General features: G+C 35.9%; 1 protein-coding gene across 10 annotated transcripts in view; it reads right to left on the bottom strand.

The window, feature by feature from the left end:
- Nucleotides 1-6744, bottom strand: part of LOC131074854 (probable alkaline/neutral invertase F) — a 35455-nt gene extending 28711 nt beyond the window's left edge. For 2 of the 10 annotated variants that reach the window (XR_009113143.2, XR_009113144.2), the window contains exons 1-5: nucleotides 6231-6744; nucleotides 5703-5800; nucleotides 4937-5370; nucleotides 4236-4667; nucleotides 3227-3785 (exon numbers count right to left, since the gene is read on the bottom strand). Coding sequence is in view for 8 of the 10 variants with exons in the window: in XM_058011604.2 (XP_057867587.2) it covers nucleotides 3227-3785; nucleotides 4236-4667; nucleotides 4937-5370; nucleotides 5703-5800; nucleotides 6231-6505 (1798 nt within the window). In the remaining 2 variants the exon portion in view is untranslated. Of the gene's footprint in view, nucleotides 1-3226; nucleotides 3786-4235; nucleotides 4668-4936; nucleotides 5560-5679; nucleotides 5842-6230 lie in introns of those variants that run through there. The other 8 variants (XM_058011604.2, XM_058011581.2, XM_058011589.2 and 5 more) reach the window with 7 other exon arrangements.
- Nucleotides 6745-18297: the final 11553 nt, after the last annotated feature.

Raw genomic sequence — 18297 nt, 5'->3', positions numbered from 1 at the left:
AAAGGTTAAGAGTTAGTTCATAGAGGTTAGAATAGCTAAGGATCAATAGTGAATAGAATAGAAATTAGAGTAAAGTAGGAAGAGAAGGCAAGAAATTGTTGCCTTGATTGTAAATGAACCCCCTTTTCATTGAAGATATGGTGAAATGTGTCGTTTCTTTGCAATACGCATGGTCTCTTGTTGAATCTTCATTGTAGATGATAAATGATTAGATTGAATGAAAGAATTTATTGAATGTACTCGCGTGGAATCTACCTAGTCCAAACCACTAGCCTTTTCCTAACTGTAAGAGTGCCTTGCGTGGTCAACTGGCATAGAACGAGCTTAATCCCGAGTCATAACACCTCTGTTGTTCACGCATTATCTTGAATGGTGATCAGTATCTGATGGTGTACGATTTGGATATATTTGAAACATCCCTTAGAAGATCGCACTGAGTTGGTGTTGAATTGTTCAACTTGATGGTGAGACCCAGCCTAGTAGGATTCCACCTAGTCATTCGTCCATCTTCTCGCATTCTAGGTCTTAGAGTAGACTTCTTGAACCCTGTATCTTTTGCCATTTGTTTGTCTTCCAGTTAGTAAATAGGACTTATGATTCCAGCAAATCAGACGTTCAGGTCATCGAATGTAAGTCCCCTTGTGATTCTAGCAAATGAGACGTTCAGGTCATCGAATGTAAGTCCCCTTGTGATTCCAGCAAAATCACATCATACCGCGAGAAGCTTATCTACATGTAGAGAACCTACATACAAGAACCTTGGAGTTGCCTCGATTGATCCTTCGGCGAGATCTTCAACAGTCGGGAACTTTGTTCAAGATAGGATAAGGTACCTTTAGGTATTTTATTCTGTGTTCGCATGTGTACAAAAAACACAACAACAATACCTAACACAGGTACAAATTTATCAAGGCCCATCTATTCATTCCCACCTAAGCTATGCTTATGGGGGATTTTGAGCATTTTATTAACCTTACATTTAGTTAATTAGTCTATTGCATATTATGACCTAGGATAGGATAAGCTTACTTAGGTAGGTATCAACTTGGGTAGGTGTAATCTCCCTTGCCCATGAGTAAACATCTACTAAGGGAGGTAATATGCATTCATGCATTTAATAATTGTGGTTATATTTTCCATGTTTGGTGGAGATAAACTACATCTATTTTATCCCACATTGGTTGTAATTACTTCCAGCTAGGTGGCATATCCTATATGCCCACCTCCAGCTCACTCTTGAGCATCCATCACACATCCATCTCATTGTACTTTATCCCTCCTCCTGCACAACAATGTAGATATTGGAGACATCTCATTATGTTGCATCCTATATTTTTAGAATAGCTGCAATCTTTAATTGGATTTGTACTTTTTCTATTGTGGTCACTCTTGTCATCAAGATCTTCAATTCAATTGCCTTCATTTGAAAATCTTGATCTCTCTTCTTGAGTAGTTTCTCGTTTCACTTTCCATATGGCATTAATTCTCATTGGCATACCATATACTGATGTGTAATTCATTGGAGTTAATTGAGCCCTTGGTTGTAAGTTTGTAACCATCGGTCGTATTGTCACTTTTATTATCATTCAATGAAATTATAAAAGCACCAAAATGAATTTATGAAAATAAGGATTAAGGCTTTCTATTCGAATTACGTTCAACAAGTTCCACTGAGGCAATATTTAAATGCATAGAGATAAGATCACCAAGTGAGAGGAATTCATGGAATCCTTCTAAAATGGCACCAAGTGACCATTCAATTGGTTAGATTTAAGAACAGATATTTGAGGTTGCTTTCATAGTGTTGTATAGATGTTTAAATTATTTGGAAAAATTATAGTATATCTTTAAGTCATCAATATTTGGAGTCTTGCACTAGGTTAGTCCTCAAGGAGGGTCATTTGGAGTATCATATTAGACTCCTCATCTCTAATGATGATTCTAGTATGAGGCTCCATGTGCTGGTCATATAAAGATGCACGCAAGTAACTCTAGAAAATTCTAAAAAATTTCTTTGCCGTAGTTGACCAAGTACAGTTGTGTATTGCTTAAGTCTCAAAGTAACAAGATAAGTAAGTTGGCCTAACTGAAACAGGTCAAAGAGACCATCTCCTCACTCAGCCATTTAAGAATTTTGAAAAGGTCAACCTATGCATGGACAAATCTCACTTGAATTGTGTCTTGCATTTTAAATGTATTTTTCTCCGTGTTGAATAGAAGCTGTCCAGAAATTTAAATTAAAATGTCTTGCATGCCTAGTCAGAATCTACTCAAAATAAGCATATGGAATTGAATCTTCTCTATATATCAACGTGGTGCCAATTAGTTGTTCAAGAATCTGGTCGGGGTTTTATAGCCAGACCCTAGTACCATGCAGATCCTTCTTGAGTTAGATGACCTAAGGTAGATATCCATTGTTACCCCAGACTACAGCACATTCAACATCTTTGATCTTTGAATCAGCCTAGAATGTATCATATACTCAAATCTCTGCCCAACCAGATGTAAAAGGTCATCTCAGATTAAAAGAATGGTATTCAGGTCAACTCAAAGTCAGTTGGAATTTTAATGAATTAGAGGACTTAACAGAAAGAAGGCTAAAATCAAATGAATAAAACAAATATAGATAAACACAAAATGTGGGCAATTTCAATTATTTAAATATCTTCCTTATATCCTATACTATGGAATCCAATTGAATTATATACAAGGAATTCTCCCAGTATAGAAAGGCTTCCTTAAGATTCTGGGAGCTACAAGTTTTACTCAGTCTGCTAGAGATTTAACATGGCACCTTGGATAGTAGATTGAACTAAGGATTTTTGTGCTATGGTTTTAATCTCCCTTTCCTGAAAAATATATCAGGCACACAAAGTCAAGTAATCTTTGATGTACTTGGCCATATCTTTGTTAAAGGATAATGTGTAAAATAAACGTCCAAGCTAATTAATAGATGATTCACAAAGAAATAAACTTTAGAGAAATTTTCTATATCAAACCATGTTTTTCTACACCTTTGAGATCGACAATTTATTTGTTATATTACCAAGCCAGAAATGTCGATCTATAGGTTATGAAGTATATGAAAATTTTAAAAAAATCTAGAACTAACCATGTTTAACAATTATTTTTCATTCTGTTGAAAGTGCAAAATAAACAATTCGATTGAAACCTTGAATGTTGACAACCTGCTGCCAGAATATTTAATGTCTAAAGATAATCTCACCTGGCCAAGATCCTCCATTGTGGTAGCTCCATCTAGTATTCTTTGGATCACATCCTGTTACAATTCGCCACTCATGACCCTCTAGGGCAGGGTATGAAACCTTGAGAGGCATTTCTCCAACCAGGTCTACCCACCGCTCTTCAATAAGATCCATTATTCTCATAGACTGTTCAGGTGTTGCTAAGGAAGACAAAATTGCGATACAGTTACCTAAGCAAAACCACCTGAAGTCCATCCGTGCAGGACTAACATTTCCAATAAAATAGCCTCCTTTTATTGGCATGAAATCAAGTACCCAATCTGGAATAGAATCAGGAATAACATTGAATTTATTAACAGCGGTGTGAGAATATTCTTCAGTCTTGTATCTGTATATGTTGTTCAGCTGCTGAAAGTCAAGCCAGAAATAACTGCGCATGTGATAACTTAATGCATGCAACCGTTTGTCAATTCGCTCAATGAACTCTTTTCCTTCACCTTCTGGTTTAAGAAGTATTCGAGCACACCTCAATGCCATAAAGAACAAAGCTTGAATTTCAATAGGATAACCGTAAACGCCCTACAAATGAGGAAAAACAAAAATAAATTGTCACAGTTCAAAATAATTAATTTCCAAATGTTAGATAATAAAATACATTTCTAGGAATACCCACTGAAACTATCATATATAAATTGCTCCCTTGAATACTCAATATTTACTTTATAAAGATGAAAGAAGTATTCAACCCAATTATTTTATTAAGGCAATATGATTGAATCATGCATCAATGTTCTCGAAGTGTATACATCCTACTAAAACTCTAATATGAATTACTGTTATCACTGCTCAGAAACAAAAAAATGAGCACAAGAAAGCTAGATTAAAAAATATATATATTTAAAGAAAGTGATGCAACATAAAATTAAACATCAAAATATGTAATGATGTTAACTAGTTGAGGCCCATCTCTAAGAATCACTCCTAAAAATTAGAAGGATTCTGATACATTTAAGTAGAGAGGAATCTAACCATTCTGCGATCAACCATACAACATCCATCTGCACAAAGAAGAGTGGGAAAGGTGTCAAATCCTTCGGAGAGGCACAATGTCAAAATAAGCCTCATTCCCCGTTGGCAGTCAGCCATTTCTGCCAAATAATGATCTCCAGTAGACTTTGTATAGGCACGCAGCAGAATAATCCACCAAAATCCAGAATCTATAGGAGCAACTCTGCCTATTGCACTCTCCCCAAAATCAGCAATCATTGTATCAGTATCCCGCACAGGATCATGAAGTACTTTAAAACTGGCAGGCATAACTCCTTCTCCTAGGGTAAAACAATCTATGCGTTTCTCCCATGCTTGCAGACGAAGAGTCTTCAAAAGGAAGTTCTTGACTATTTCAGGCTCGCCATTCATCAAAAATGCCAAAGCACTTGGGAAAAAATCTCTGACAAAAACCTGAAAGTGGAACGAATCGGAGTGAATACAAACAGACAGAGTGACCCAGATCAAATACAATTTGCATGTCATACTGAGTAAGAAAAGTGGTAAGTATGCTATACATGCAATTCCAAAACAAAAACCACTTCTTGCAAAAGTAATAGTTTTACGGATCCTAGACTCTTCAAAATATGTATGTGCTTTTATAACAAGCTAAGCAATGCAACATATTGTGCTTGGATTTTAAGTGCACAAGGAGGGATGTCTTCGATTAGAGAGGTAAATACCTGATTATAATTGAGTACATCTTCTGAAGGGTCCAGTGCAGCAATGGTCCCCACTGGTTTTCCTCGAAAGTAAACCAAGGATTTACGTAAAGCTTCCCAAGCATCGCCAATCATAGGATGTGGATCAAAAGAATGATGCTCAGCACAAGGAGAATTCTGAGCCGATAAAAACATGCCTTCAAGACATTCCGAGCTTTTAACTGTTTCAATCGTCTTAGAAGTTGGACGCGGAGACATCAAATTAGGGGACAGAAGCTCACTGAGAGACCTTTCCTCTAATGATCTCTGATGGTCCAGATTGATTGGTTTTGATTTTTCAGCAAACTTGGAAAAATCGAAGGCTCCCTTTTCAGTGCCATGACAGATTGGATCTGTGCTCCTTAAGCTTGATTGCTGACCTGATTCGGATGGAAGTGTGGAAAAGCTCAACATGTCTGCAGGAATATTATGGAGTCCGCACTTCCCTCTTAGATCACAAAAGTAACGTCTATATAAATGATTTGTATCTTCTCTACCAGTAAAAATGCTAACCAACGGAAGTTACAATCAAATATGCAGCAAGATAAGCAGCAGAATGACACTCAATGTGCATCAGAAGGAAAAGGTGGTAAGACTCTGTAAAGCTGTCAAGACAATGCATACACATGAATATCACTGTTTTAAGTTATTAATACATTTTAACAGAATGAATGAAAGGCGGTGTCACACAAGCTATAACATTTATTTTGAACGTTACGAGCTACCTTCGAATTACACGTTCACACACCGGAAAGAAGCCAAATGGTCACGTCACAGGCGGGAATGAAGCAAAATGGCATCGCTCCGCCGATCCTCCATGCAGCACATCTCACAAACACTCCCATACTTTCCCCACCACAGAAGAAAAGAGGACCTTAGTTCTAGGCCGACAATTGTAAGGTGAGAAAATTATTTGGAAGAAACTGGGAAGTACAATGCTCTTAAGAGTTACTCGCAAGATACCAGACAGAATTACACAGAATTACAATAAAGAAAGTAAATCACACAAGGGACGATAGAACAACATAAAACGGCCAAAACCCTGATAATTTAACCGTTTTAAGCCCTGTTTACATTCAAAGCAAAGGAGGAGCAACAAGAAACATGAAATGCTTTAAAGTTTCAACTCTTTAACTAATCAAAGCACAACAGACCGAGCAGAAGGAGTTCCTAACTTCCTTTAAGGCCCGTGCGCAAAAAATTCTACCAGCACAGTTGAATAACTAAAAAAAGAGAAAGAATTTCAACAATAAGAAAGAAAAACAAGCTCACTCACCTTTCAATTTTCTTGTTCTCCCCTCTTCCCCTGTGTCCTGCCGAGTCCTTTAAACTCTGCAAATGAAAAATAATGAGTTGAATGCAAAAAAAAAAAGAAGAAGAGGACAATTTGAAATGAACTGGACCGTGCTCTTGGGCCAGTGGCAGCAGCGTAAGACGACAAACTGGTTTCCCTGTGTTATTGTGCTCTGTTGGTACAGGCGTATACACACAAAAATTGCCAGTACCAGGCAGCAGGTAGTGGGGAAGATATTCGATGTATATACGTATCATGCATCAACCAAATTTCTTGAATCTTGGCGTTGTGATTCTATGGCTGCCAACAAGGGCAAAAGGTGCGTGGTAAAACAAGGAGTATCTTGTGTAAACTTCTGAAATCTCTGCTCTTCCGACACCTGGCTGGAGACAGCTGTGAGTAAATGAATGACGGTCGAAATACTCCCACTTTAACGATTTCCCTGCCATCGTGGATGGGCCCAACCAGTTACTTACTACTGCCAACCAGTTACTTACTACTGCTCATTTTCTCCTAGCAGGTCATGGTTTAATGAAATATCATTTGTTTTAGGTCCTCCTTCCATGTCTAGGTAGGAGAGGATCCGCTAGTTCCCCATGTTAACTTTGCGTGTATTTAATGGTTGAATCTATTTTTTTGAAATATGAATACTTCTCTCTTCTTAAATGTTTTAAGTAGGAGAGGATCGGCTACTTCCCCAAGTTAACTTCCCGAGTATTTAATGGTTGAATGGAATATTTACAATTTCTTTTATCTATCTATAAGATAAAACTGATTTTTTAAAGATTCAACCAAAATTTAATCAATAATTGAACAAAATATATTAGTTGTTGTTAGCACAATATCATATTATTATTATTTAAAATATAACTTACATTGTTTTTCATTATTATCTTTATTTGTGTGACTTCATACAAAGTACAAATTATATATTCATACCCGTTTATATTATTTTACTTCAATTTAATTATCTCTTATTTTTAAATTTACTATTTATATTCGATGGGTTGAACTTAGTTGGTTAGAATGTTGGGTAGATGTGAAGACCCACATTCAATTCCCCGGCATAATATCTAAAGTGGAATTCTAAGTTGAGACTCTTGGTCTTCCATAGTTGGAAGTGGTTTCCAAATAAAAGTGTATTTCTAAGTGGTGACTCTTGGTCATCCATAGGTGATTTCTAGTGTGTTTGTGTTGTCCTCGTTTTCGTTTTGCGTGAAAACAGGACAACCTTTACGATTTTTTTATAATTCGCCCTCTTTTCTTTCAAAGTCAAGAAAATGAGACTTTTTGGTCATCTCATTCGTCTTCGAATATGAGTTATTCGACATTGGATTTCCCTCATAAAGTTAAAATTTCTGAATTTTAACTTTAATTTTGAACTTCCTTGTTTTGATGCAAAATCGGGTTTTATCTCCAATTTCACATCAACTTTGGTCATTGGGTGTAAAATCGGGTTTTATCTCCGATTCTGCACTTAATTAATTTTAAGTACAAATTGTACCCATAGTTCCAATTTACACTTTTATTATGCACGATTTTGCAATTAATGTTTGAGGAGTTTGTTTCAAATCAGGTCTCTTTACTCATTTATGTTTTGATTAATGCCTTAGTTTTCCTTTAATCTTTCACTCAGAGCTCGATTTTTATCAAAGCCCAGTTCATAGAAATCGTGGTATGTATTCAAAGCTTTTAAGATTTTTAAGCTTTCAATTTTTATTGTCGTGCCCTAGTTTTGATCGGATTGAATTTATCACCCGACACATATCAAGATTTATCTTGATATGTATCAGATTATAAATCCGACCAATTTATATTTTTCAAGTTATGCATCATGGTTGTGACGGGATTGAAGGTCCGTCACACACCATGGCATGCATCATGGTGTGTGGTGGGCATTCAAGCCCGCCACATTTTTCTCTGTTTATTTCTTGTTTGCATTTATGCTAGGGTGGGGATATTACCCTGAATCCCCACCACAATCTTCGATTGTGGTTGTGATCGGGGTCATATCCCCGCCCCATCCATTTTTTCTTCCTTTTTATTGCAAAGTTTTGTGGTGTTCAGGTTTATATCCTCGACACCCACCACTCTACAGTGATGGTGGTCGGGACTATAAACCCGACCACCATAGGTTTTCAGTGTGTGTTCTTTTGTTTAAGTGTTGGTCGAGGTTTCAACCCTGCCCGACACCATTTTTGACCTTCTTTTGAAGATGTTGGTCAGGGTTGTAACCCCGCTCGACACCCAACCTTAGCTTTTCTTATTGAAGTGTAAATTGAAGTTTTAAATCTGATATACACTTAACCGATTTACATTATTTTCGATGTAAATCGAAGTTATAACTCTAATTTACATTGCATTGTGAATTTTTTTCATAATGTAAATCAGAGTTATAACTCTAGTATACATTACTTTTTTTTTATATTGCTTTGTTTGAAGTGTAAATCGGAGTTATATTTCCGATATACACTTGGTCATGATTTACATAGTTTTAGTGCAAATCGGACTTATAAATCCGATTTACACCCAATGCACACACATACAAATTGATGATTTTTGATCAATTTGTGATGGATCAATGGACTTTTTCCTATCAAATGAAGATTTTTATGAAGGCTAATCACATCAAATGATGATATTTTCATGTTGTAGTGCATCCATTGCAAATGTTAGTGCCTTCATCTAGCAAGAAACCAATGAAGTTTAAAAAACAAGAAATACATCTTGTTTTTCCTCCTTCGTCTGTGTCTTCTAATATTGATAATATTAGGGATATGGAGATTAGTCATGTGGATCTCAAAGAATTCCTAAAGAGAGTAAAAGAGTCGTTGGTACAAATATCTAATGGGACCCACTATCAATAGTGAAATACATCTAGTGGTTGATTTTCCCATGTCTACGCAGAATCCAAAGTTTGTGTTGGCTTTAGCCAACAGGTATGATCCTTCCACCAGATCGATGAAGGATGCAGATGGAAAGAAAACACTCATCAAGCTTGATGAGGATTTCTTTGATACAATCTTCAAGTGTTCACCTATAGATCAATATGTTGATATTGATATGCAGTCAATGGTAGCATATTTTGATAAGAATTCAGAGAAGTGCCAAAGGAATATTAACAAAATTGGCTCAAAACCACTAGGCCTACAATTTCAAGATGGCCTGAGACTCTTCCTCGCAGTGACTTCATTGAAGAGGTCAATGATCTCATTACTCTTCTCAGTAGAGTAAAGGGTCTTCCGACTTCAAATGCATATCATAAGTGGATGTATCTGTACATTCATATCATCAAGCAGAATAAGAAGATCTATTGGGGTAAATATACTGTAGATGCTCTATGTGAGCAGTTGACCAAGGTGCCTACCACCTTGAAATTTTATATGACTTCTTATTTGGTATATGCAGGCGCCTTTATGAGGCATTTTCCAAGATTATTTACCACAGGTGACAGGAGCCAGATTCCTTTTTATGAGTTTTGCTCAATTAACTCTCAAGGAGAGTTTATTTCATTTTAGGAGGGTTAATGACACTTTCTTTTCTCACTATATGTGTTTTTTTGGATAAAGATCTTTAGAACAAGAGGGTGTCAGATGAAGCCTAAAAAAGTGGTGAGTGAATATGGTTGCATTTTCTTCCAGTTCCCCACATTCACTTATGTCAGAATTGGTTGTTTCGATGGAGAGCCCTTCTTGCTTCCAAGGTATCCATCAGATAAGATTATTCTTATGGAGATGGCTCGTCAGATGATTTCTATTCATGAGCGACAATTTGGAGCTCATAAAAAAGGTCTCAAGTTCTCTATTGCTATAGGAAGATGTTGGCATTTGATGAACCGGTATGATGATATGATGATAATGTATGTTGTCATTGATGTCAATAAGTGCAAGTGAACCGATATGAAGATTGGAAGAAATTGGTGAGCCGGTATGAAGAGATTGAGTGAACCGGTGTCAGGTTTTCACTAAGTATGACTACCGGTTGGTAGTCTTAGCTCTAGGGTTTCCAGTTTGGCAATGCAACTTGTGCGATGCAACGGGTGACATTCTGTGATGAGTTAGCTAAGAAATAAGGATGAGATCGAGATGCCACGTCATTTTTGTGCACGTGAAGGATTTCCTTGAAGATCTTGCATATGAAGATCGACTACATTAAATGTCTACCTCGGGAATGAACATTCTTCTTAGCGGTATGTGAAGAAAGCATGATGGGTTACTGATTTCTATGTGCAGTGAAGAATGGACGATGAAAAATGACTTACGATCTGTTTAAGATTATTTCATTCTATGAAAAGTGTTTGGACGGTCAGGATTGGACCACTTGTAATTATAAACCTAAGATGCTTAGCGTTTAGGGTTTGTGTTACTGACCTAATTGTTGTCTATAAGGTTGATGAGTTTTGATATTGTTGTTGTTGGCAAAAGAATGTGTGTATCCAAGTGATGAGATACTTGCCAGATCAATGACTGAAAATAGCAGAGTATGATTGCAGAGTAGAGGAACTGAAAAGGATCTGCCTTAGCATATAATGTTGTTATCAGATCAGAGTTTTACTTGTTGTCTTCTAACCATTTCAACAGAAGAAAAATCCCTTTGTCGGGTAGCTTTAACAGGCTTATTGTAAAACCTCTAACCAGGTGACTCAAATTCATTGAGTTCTTTAAATCCTCTAGCAAGGTAACCTTTAACAAGGTTTCAACCTTTAACAGGGTATATAGCCATCCCTTAACTGGGTGATCTTTAACAAGATCGATTCCTAGCAGAACCTTATTGTAAAGTCTTTAACCGGACTAGGCTCCCAACAGAGCGAGCTTCAAAAGAGTTCAAAACAAGCTTGTGGGTATTCATCCCCACCGTGGTTTTTCCATTTGGGTTTCCACGTGAAAAATCTGTGTCATGAGTTGTGCATTTTTCATGTGATGATTAAGTATTCTTTGTTTGAGTGATTATGCATGCTGAGCTAATGGTTATGGTATTGCTGATATACCACATGCATATGTTTATGGGTGAAGTAGTTATCAAGTATTGAATGTATTTGAAGTGTTCAGTTTTACTCATTTATGTTGTCTGAAGTCTTACTGTGTTTAACTGGTATTGCCATGGTTAAGTTCAGTAATGAAGACAACTGGTTAGCATTATCTTAACTTGATAAGTTGCAGAGAAGTTTTTGTATGTACTGATTCACCCCCCCTTCTCAGTACCAGTTAGGGTATTTGTTGTTCATCATTATTCATCAGAAGATACTCCATCAACTCTACCTACAAAGCTCGTGTTATGGAGGAAGAGATGACAAGGGTGACTATGAGGTTCTTCAAGGCCAGAAAGTATTTTGACTACTGAGGAATGAAGAACAAGACCAAAAAGAATTACACCCATGTACATCGAATTGAGGATGTATGGATTGAGAAGAGGATGTCTGAAAATTGGACTTATGTCGTCTTATTGTTGAGAAAATTGAGAATCTTGATCTTGCTGAGTGTGATGCCCAAACTTTTGGACAAAAACGTAACAACAATTTTTTTTAATAACACTAAAATACTTGATGTTCTATGCTCAAAAAGATGTGATAACTTAATTAGTTTCACTAAAAGATATCTCAAGTGTCAAAAAGAATGGGTCTCTAAAGTGAGCGATAAATTATTTAATTTAACTAGGAGACTCAGGTCTTATCTCAAACTCCTAAGCGATTTAATAATCAAATTAGATTTCATTTAAGTGTTGAAAGCCATCCAATAATCTTGAATATAATTCTTACTAAATTATATTTTAATTACTTAACATTTACAATAACTCCCATTAACTAAAGCTGATTAAATTAATCCTACAATGTCAACACAACCTTAATAATTAATTAATCCGCTCAATTAAATTCTCCAATTATGATTATATTAAGTGTACTATTATTTCCTTATAATATTTAAATAATTCCCCAAATCCATTAAATTAACATTAATGCAAATTCATTGTATTAATATTAATTTATTAGGCAATTAAATGTAAAGTTCCAAATGTCATCAAATTAACTAAATCATTAATAAGCTGTCTAGAAAATATATCTCTCATTATTGATATATAATTCCCTAAAATATTTAAATAATCATTTACAATTAAATTACCCCCTTTGGTTATAACTCTTTTTAAATCTACATCTCACTTTAATTAACCAAATTACCAATAAACAATTACCTTTTAATAAAATTTCCCCTTTCCTATGTTTCCACTAGACTCAAACTATTCACTAATAAAATCAATTACCCTATTATATTAAAATAAATATTCATAGTTATTATAAAATTTCTATATTAACCATGGGGATTTTCCCCACAAAATCTTATTTTGAAAACAATCCCCTCTAATATTATTCTTTTAAAATAACATGTGGGTGAACCCTTTTTAGGGTTCCCCATTTTCTTTTATTAAAACATCTAACACTCTTTTCCTTTTTATGCTTCCTTTTACTAACCCTGACCCGAAGTCGGGTTAGGGTTTTCATTTTTGCTAAGGTTGATTTGTAGGTCGAATTGGGGAGGGAGATGGCAGATCATGGTGGCCGTTAACAGATCGAGTGTGTGAGGGGAGAGCCGAATCCCACTGTGGATACCCACAGTGCGGCCAAGCCCCACTGTGGATACCCACAGTGGCGGTCGTGCCACTCACTGTGGATACCCACATTGGTGGTCGATCCTCCACTATGGGGTACCCTCTCGGTGACAGGGGGTAGGGTGGAGCTCTCGGCTCCCCGATTCCCCGCGTCAAGTTAATATTATATATATATATATATATATATATATATATATATATATATATATATATTCTCTATCTTGTGAAGTGATAATCAGATGGCAATAATTAATAGTAGCTTTAATTTTTTTCCTAATACACACACAGAGAGATGAGATTCATAGTTTTAGAACATATTTATTAAATTTTACAACATATATATAGTTGAAACAACAAAGCACATTCATTGATGATATCACAGAGTATTTTTCAGATTTGCATGCTAGCAGAATTATTATTTTATTAGCGTATAATGTATACACACACACACACACACAGTTGTATCAACATACATTGACTGTGCAAAAGTATTTTACAGAATAGACTATATTACACAACATTTGATTTACAAGTAATGTATATAAAATTGTTTGTATATGTCTATATTTTCTCAAAGAAGGACTCATTAAATATTTCCAGAATAGTTTTCTAACAATAGTAATCTCTTTCTTTTAAAACTAACTAGCATAATAACTATATGTAAATAAATGAATAATCGCAAGTTTAAACATATGAAATATATTTTATGTGATTTCTTTATTTCTCTTAAACAAAAGACAACAAGTTAAATAACAATGAATGTATTATAATAGAAGTATTTCCCATTTGTTTTTTAAAACTATATCTAATTTCCAATATCATATTGATTTAACCTTTTAAAATCTTGAAATGAAAGAAACAACTAACAACCATAGTGCCCTTTTTCAACAACAAATAGGAATATTATTTGAATGCTTCTTTGATTTCAATGTAATGAATAAACAACAAAAGTAAATACAACTTCTTCTTTTCTTTTTGTTTTAAAATACATTGCTCTCAACAAAATATGTGAGTCTTTCCTCCTTTACATTATTATAGAAATGACTAAATACAACACAAGGCTTTAGATAGGTAAAAGAATAAGGAGGTGCACTTTCAACATTCTTTAAACACCACTTTAGGTAACTAGATTTTCTCCATCCTTCAATAAATTGCAGACTTGCAAATAAACTAGATATGACCATGGAGGCTCACCTCCCAACCTAGGCCTACAAGAGGCCACCCCCGAGTTGGGAGAACTAAGAACCAAGTGGGAGACACACACACAAAACTCAACACAAGAAAATAGATTTTGCAAGAAATTAACTTAACAAAGAACTCCCAACCCAAGGATTGCACAATGTCACTTAGTGTCTTAAAACATTGGGGTGGAGGTGGACCCAAATCTAAGGGGAGAATCTGCATTTAAACCATTGATAACCAAATGCCTTCACAAGGTTAACGAGATCCATCTACTTGGTCTCTCACAAGACCCAAACATCCTTATGACCCCCAAAGGATTCAATGCCCAAAACACCCCTTATGACCCCCAAATTTTGAACAAAAAACATGACAGCAATGATCCTAGACCCTTGTATATCCCTCTCTTCCAAGAAGAGAGACTTTGCACCCAAAGAAATATCCTAATTCCCTCCACCCCAAGACTACTCTTCCCTCCCAAGGGTGAGTTTCTAAAAACAATTCCAAAAGAAACATAGTTTCATGAACATAGAAAACATATTCATTCCTTAACATATTCATATTAACCATTTCTGTAGTACCCCTCCTCGGTTGAACTTATTAGACTCATATTTTACTATTGTTTACTTTAAGTGGATACATTACTATGATGTGTTATTCAGACTTATGTGACATTATTTCATGTTTTATCTAGTTACGAGATGCAAGATTTATTTACAATATTTCAGTACTGGTGATTTGTGGTATTTTATGGATTATTGTTATATACTGACACTTTACTTTATCTATGCAATGTGTAATTATATGTTGTGTGTCTGTAAAGGGGATGATTATCCTTCACTCACTCCGGTGAGATAGCGAACGTCGTGATTCTCTTTCATTGGTGTGTGTGTCGTGTATTCTATATTTGTATATATGCATATGTGGTTCGATGATGTAGGTCATTGCAGGTACAAGTACCGGGTAGGTACGGGGTATCGTCTCCACCTGGCTCCATAGGTCTGAGCGTGCCTTACTTGTCCGATGCGAGTGGATGAGATAGTGGTTGACCCTAATTGTGTTAGGCCCAATATGGAAAGCTAATGTACTGAGAGGGGAGGGGTGAATCAGTACTCCAATACTTTTCTTCAATAATAACTTTACTATTATGCATAAACCGAATAGTGCATTAACATAATATAAAACTAAAACAAATAGATAACAATCATACATGATTCACTCCATAACACATATATTTTGGTTACGCAGAAACTCTTGGTTAGAGAGAAAAACTGCGGTGGGGATGGCACCCACAACTTCACTATTGCAATAATAAAGAGTGCTCAGTTAGAGCTACATGTTTAGCTATTTCTGATAGCTTACCCTGTTAGGAGTATCCAGATCTGTTAGATCTACCTTGCTAAAGGATTTCACAACACTTAAACTAAATGTTGCACCTAGTTAGAGGCTTTACAATTTATAGACTTGATTAGAGTCTTTTACCCTATTAAAGGTTTCTCTTACAACTTCAAAATATTACAATAAAATCATTACGAATATCTGCAACTTTACATCTGGAATGTTATAGCAGATTTGATGTGCTCAGAATAAGTTACCTTGCTTATAGCATACCTCAGTAACCCATATAGTAACTTGATAAACCCTTCTATTTACTCTATTCTTTGACTGTTCTTTGAAAAACCTTCTCGGTGACCTCTGTGTCTCTATAACAGTCTTCTTACACTCATGCGCACACCTTTAATTCTTAACTCATGCTGTATAAATAGATCCCTTATGTCGGTGATCCATTCATTGCTTTGATCTTACAAATATGATTTATCGAATGAATAACCATGCAAATTATTTCATTGGTTAGATGACATCAAAATCATACACAATCTTTAAGTGCAATTTCCAATGTGATAACGGTTAGATGTTCCTTGATCTTGTAACACGTTTTCATATGTATGTCCAGATTCAATGAATCTGGTAACATGTTTCACTCGGTGTATATCAACTCGTTGTGTCATCTTTGCTGCTCAGTAGACATGAAATGATACTCGGTAGATAGCTCGGTGTATACTACGTTTTGAGACTACTTTCTTCTGTAACCGACTAGACTGTGCATACCAACCGAATATCTCGGTAGAGATAACCGACTAGAGTATATAGAATAACTTTGAACATAAAACTAATGGCAACTTGATAAGTAGTAACAATCTCCCCTTTTGACATTAGTTGAGATGTTCGACAAAAACTACTTTCAAATTTATAACTCAATAATCTATATACTTGCAAAATTTGACTATACTGACAGTATATACAATAGTCAATAATATAATATATCCAGATATACTCCCCTTATCAATATACTGTACAAAACTTCTGATTTTGCATGCTTGGTGATCTGTTCTCGTGTGTTGCTCTTGATCTTTGCTTATTGTCCTATTCACTGCTCTTGGATACTCTACTTACTCTGCTCGGTATACTCCCCCTGTATACTATCCTCTTGTTGTTTGATTTTATACTTTGATGCTTTGAATGCTACACTCCCCCAATACTGTATCACTCCTCTAATACTATATCATATCACTCCCCCTTTTTGACAAATATCAAAACTTAATTACCATTCGGGGGTGGTAATTGGTCAAAAATGGATTTGTACTTGGTCTGTGCTTCGGTGAGAGTGACTGAGAGTGCATTCTTTACACTGTCCATTAAAGAATTTTGTGCTTGAATATCAGACAATAATGATATTAAGCCATCTAGAGTGCTTCCCTCTTGTGTAGTAGATAAGGGGGTGGCTCGGTTGATCTGTTCTTGGACGGATGAAAGATGAGGAAGGAATAATGTCTGAAGTGTCATTATGTCCATCGAGATCTTGTGTTCTTCATTTCTTAGGTCTGATTGTTGAGCCATGAGCTATTGTAGCTTTGTATAAAAATTTTGAACTGAATTTGGCTATGTGGTCAACTTGCTTGAGAGATCGGTGATCTCTTTCTCAATTGCCTCTATTTTATTCTTAATGTCTTTAATGAATAAAGAAAATGTGCAGAGTTTCTGAAATAAATAAAGAATGTGCTTGAGTTGAGGAGTCAACTCAACAATAAATTTGACAAGTTTAACTTTGCCAATAGCTATAGCTTTTTGTACCTCTTCTATCATTTTTGCAGTGAGCTCTTTGTCTTTTAACTTTCTCAAATACTCCGATGCATCTACTCTAGATGTCTCTATCTTTGTTAGGAGTTCATCTAGTTGAATGTGGATGGCTGCATCTGTTGATACTGTAGCTTCAGGTAGCATATCTATTACGAGTGCCTTTACCTTCTGAAGTACTTTCTTTTTCTTTTGAATCGTCATTTGCTTCTCTTGTTCGGCCTTTTCTTTGCATAGTTCACCGAAATCAATGAGTGCTTGCCCCTTTAATTTTGATATGTCTACATTGGGCAACACTATTAGTTTTGAAAAATCAACTTTAAAACTATGCTTTTTCATCTTCTTTTCTTTACCTTTCACCGATGGAACTAAGACAAGGGCTTGTGAGGCTTGATGACCCTCGGTAGGTTGCTCGGTAGAGGCAACACTTTGATCGGTTGCTTTAGCCTCTGTAGAGTCCTTTGGTGTCTCGGTACTTAGTGTCTCAGTTGCAACATTCTTAGTGCTAGAAGGTGCTTGAGATGTCTGTTCTTGAGTAGTACCTTCTCTTGTTGTAGACTTGTGACCTTTGGTGCCTTGCTCCGTGTCATGAGGGGTTTTGGTTGAGACAAGTTGCTTGACTGGTGGATAAGGCTGAACTTGTTCCAAGACTGATTCACTAGATACAAGTTTTGCATATGCATTGCCTTCTATCATTTCCTATTTCGGTGCCTCTATATCCATGACATCTTCATCTATTTAAATGGTGTCAGCAGGGTCTTTCTCGGTAACATTAGGATCTTGCTCGGTGACATTAACAATTTCAATTTCAACTTGCTCACCAGCATCCTTGATTTTAAAGATTTCCTGCCACTTTGCTTTTGTCTCATTTTCCACTTCAATATACAGCCCATTCATCAATTTTAAGGCTTTCTATTTGACAAGAAACTTTGAGTTGTAGGTTGTCAGATGTTCTTTCATTTCAGCTACTGACATGTCAGGAAATAGATGAACCAAACTTCTCTCTCTAATCTGTTTCTCCGAGTCCATTGCATACTTCCACCTATTACCAATATGCAAGTAAAGTTCATTCGGAAGTGACTTAGCTAGTTCCAATGGAGCTAACCGGAATTTTAGAAGTGTGCAGATGACAGCT

This window comes from Cryptomeria japonica, chromosome 11 (genome assembly GCF_030272615.1).
Source record: "Cryptomeria japonica chromosome 11, Sugi_1.0, whole genome shotgun sequence".
NCBI classification, from domain to species: Eukaryota; Viridiplantae; Streptophyta; class Pinopsida; order Cupressales; family Cupressaceae; genus Cryptomeria; species Cryptomeria japonica.
Note: the sequence above shows the minus strand (reverse complement) of the source record. Positions and strands in the feature narration are given on the sequence as shown.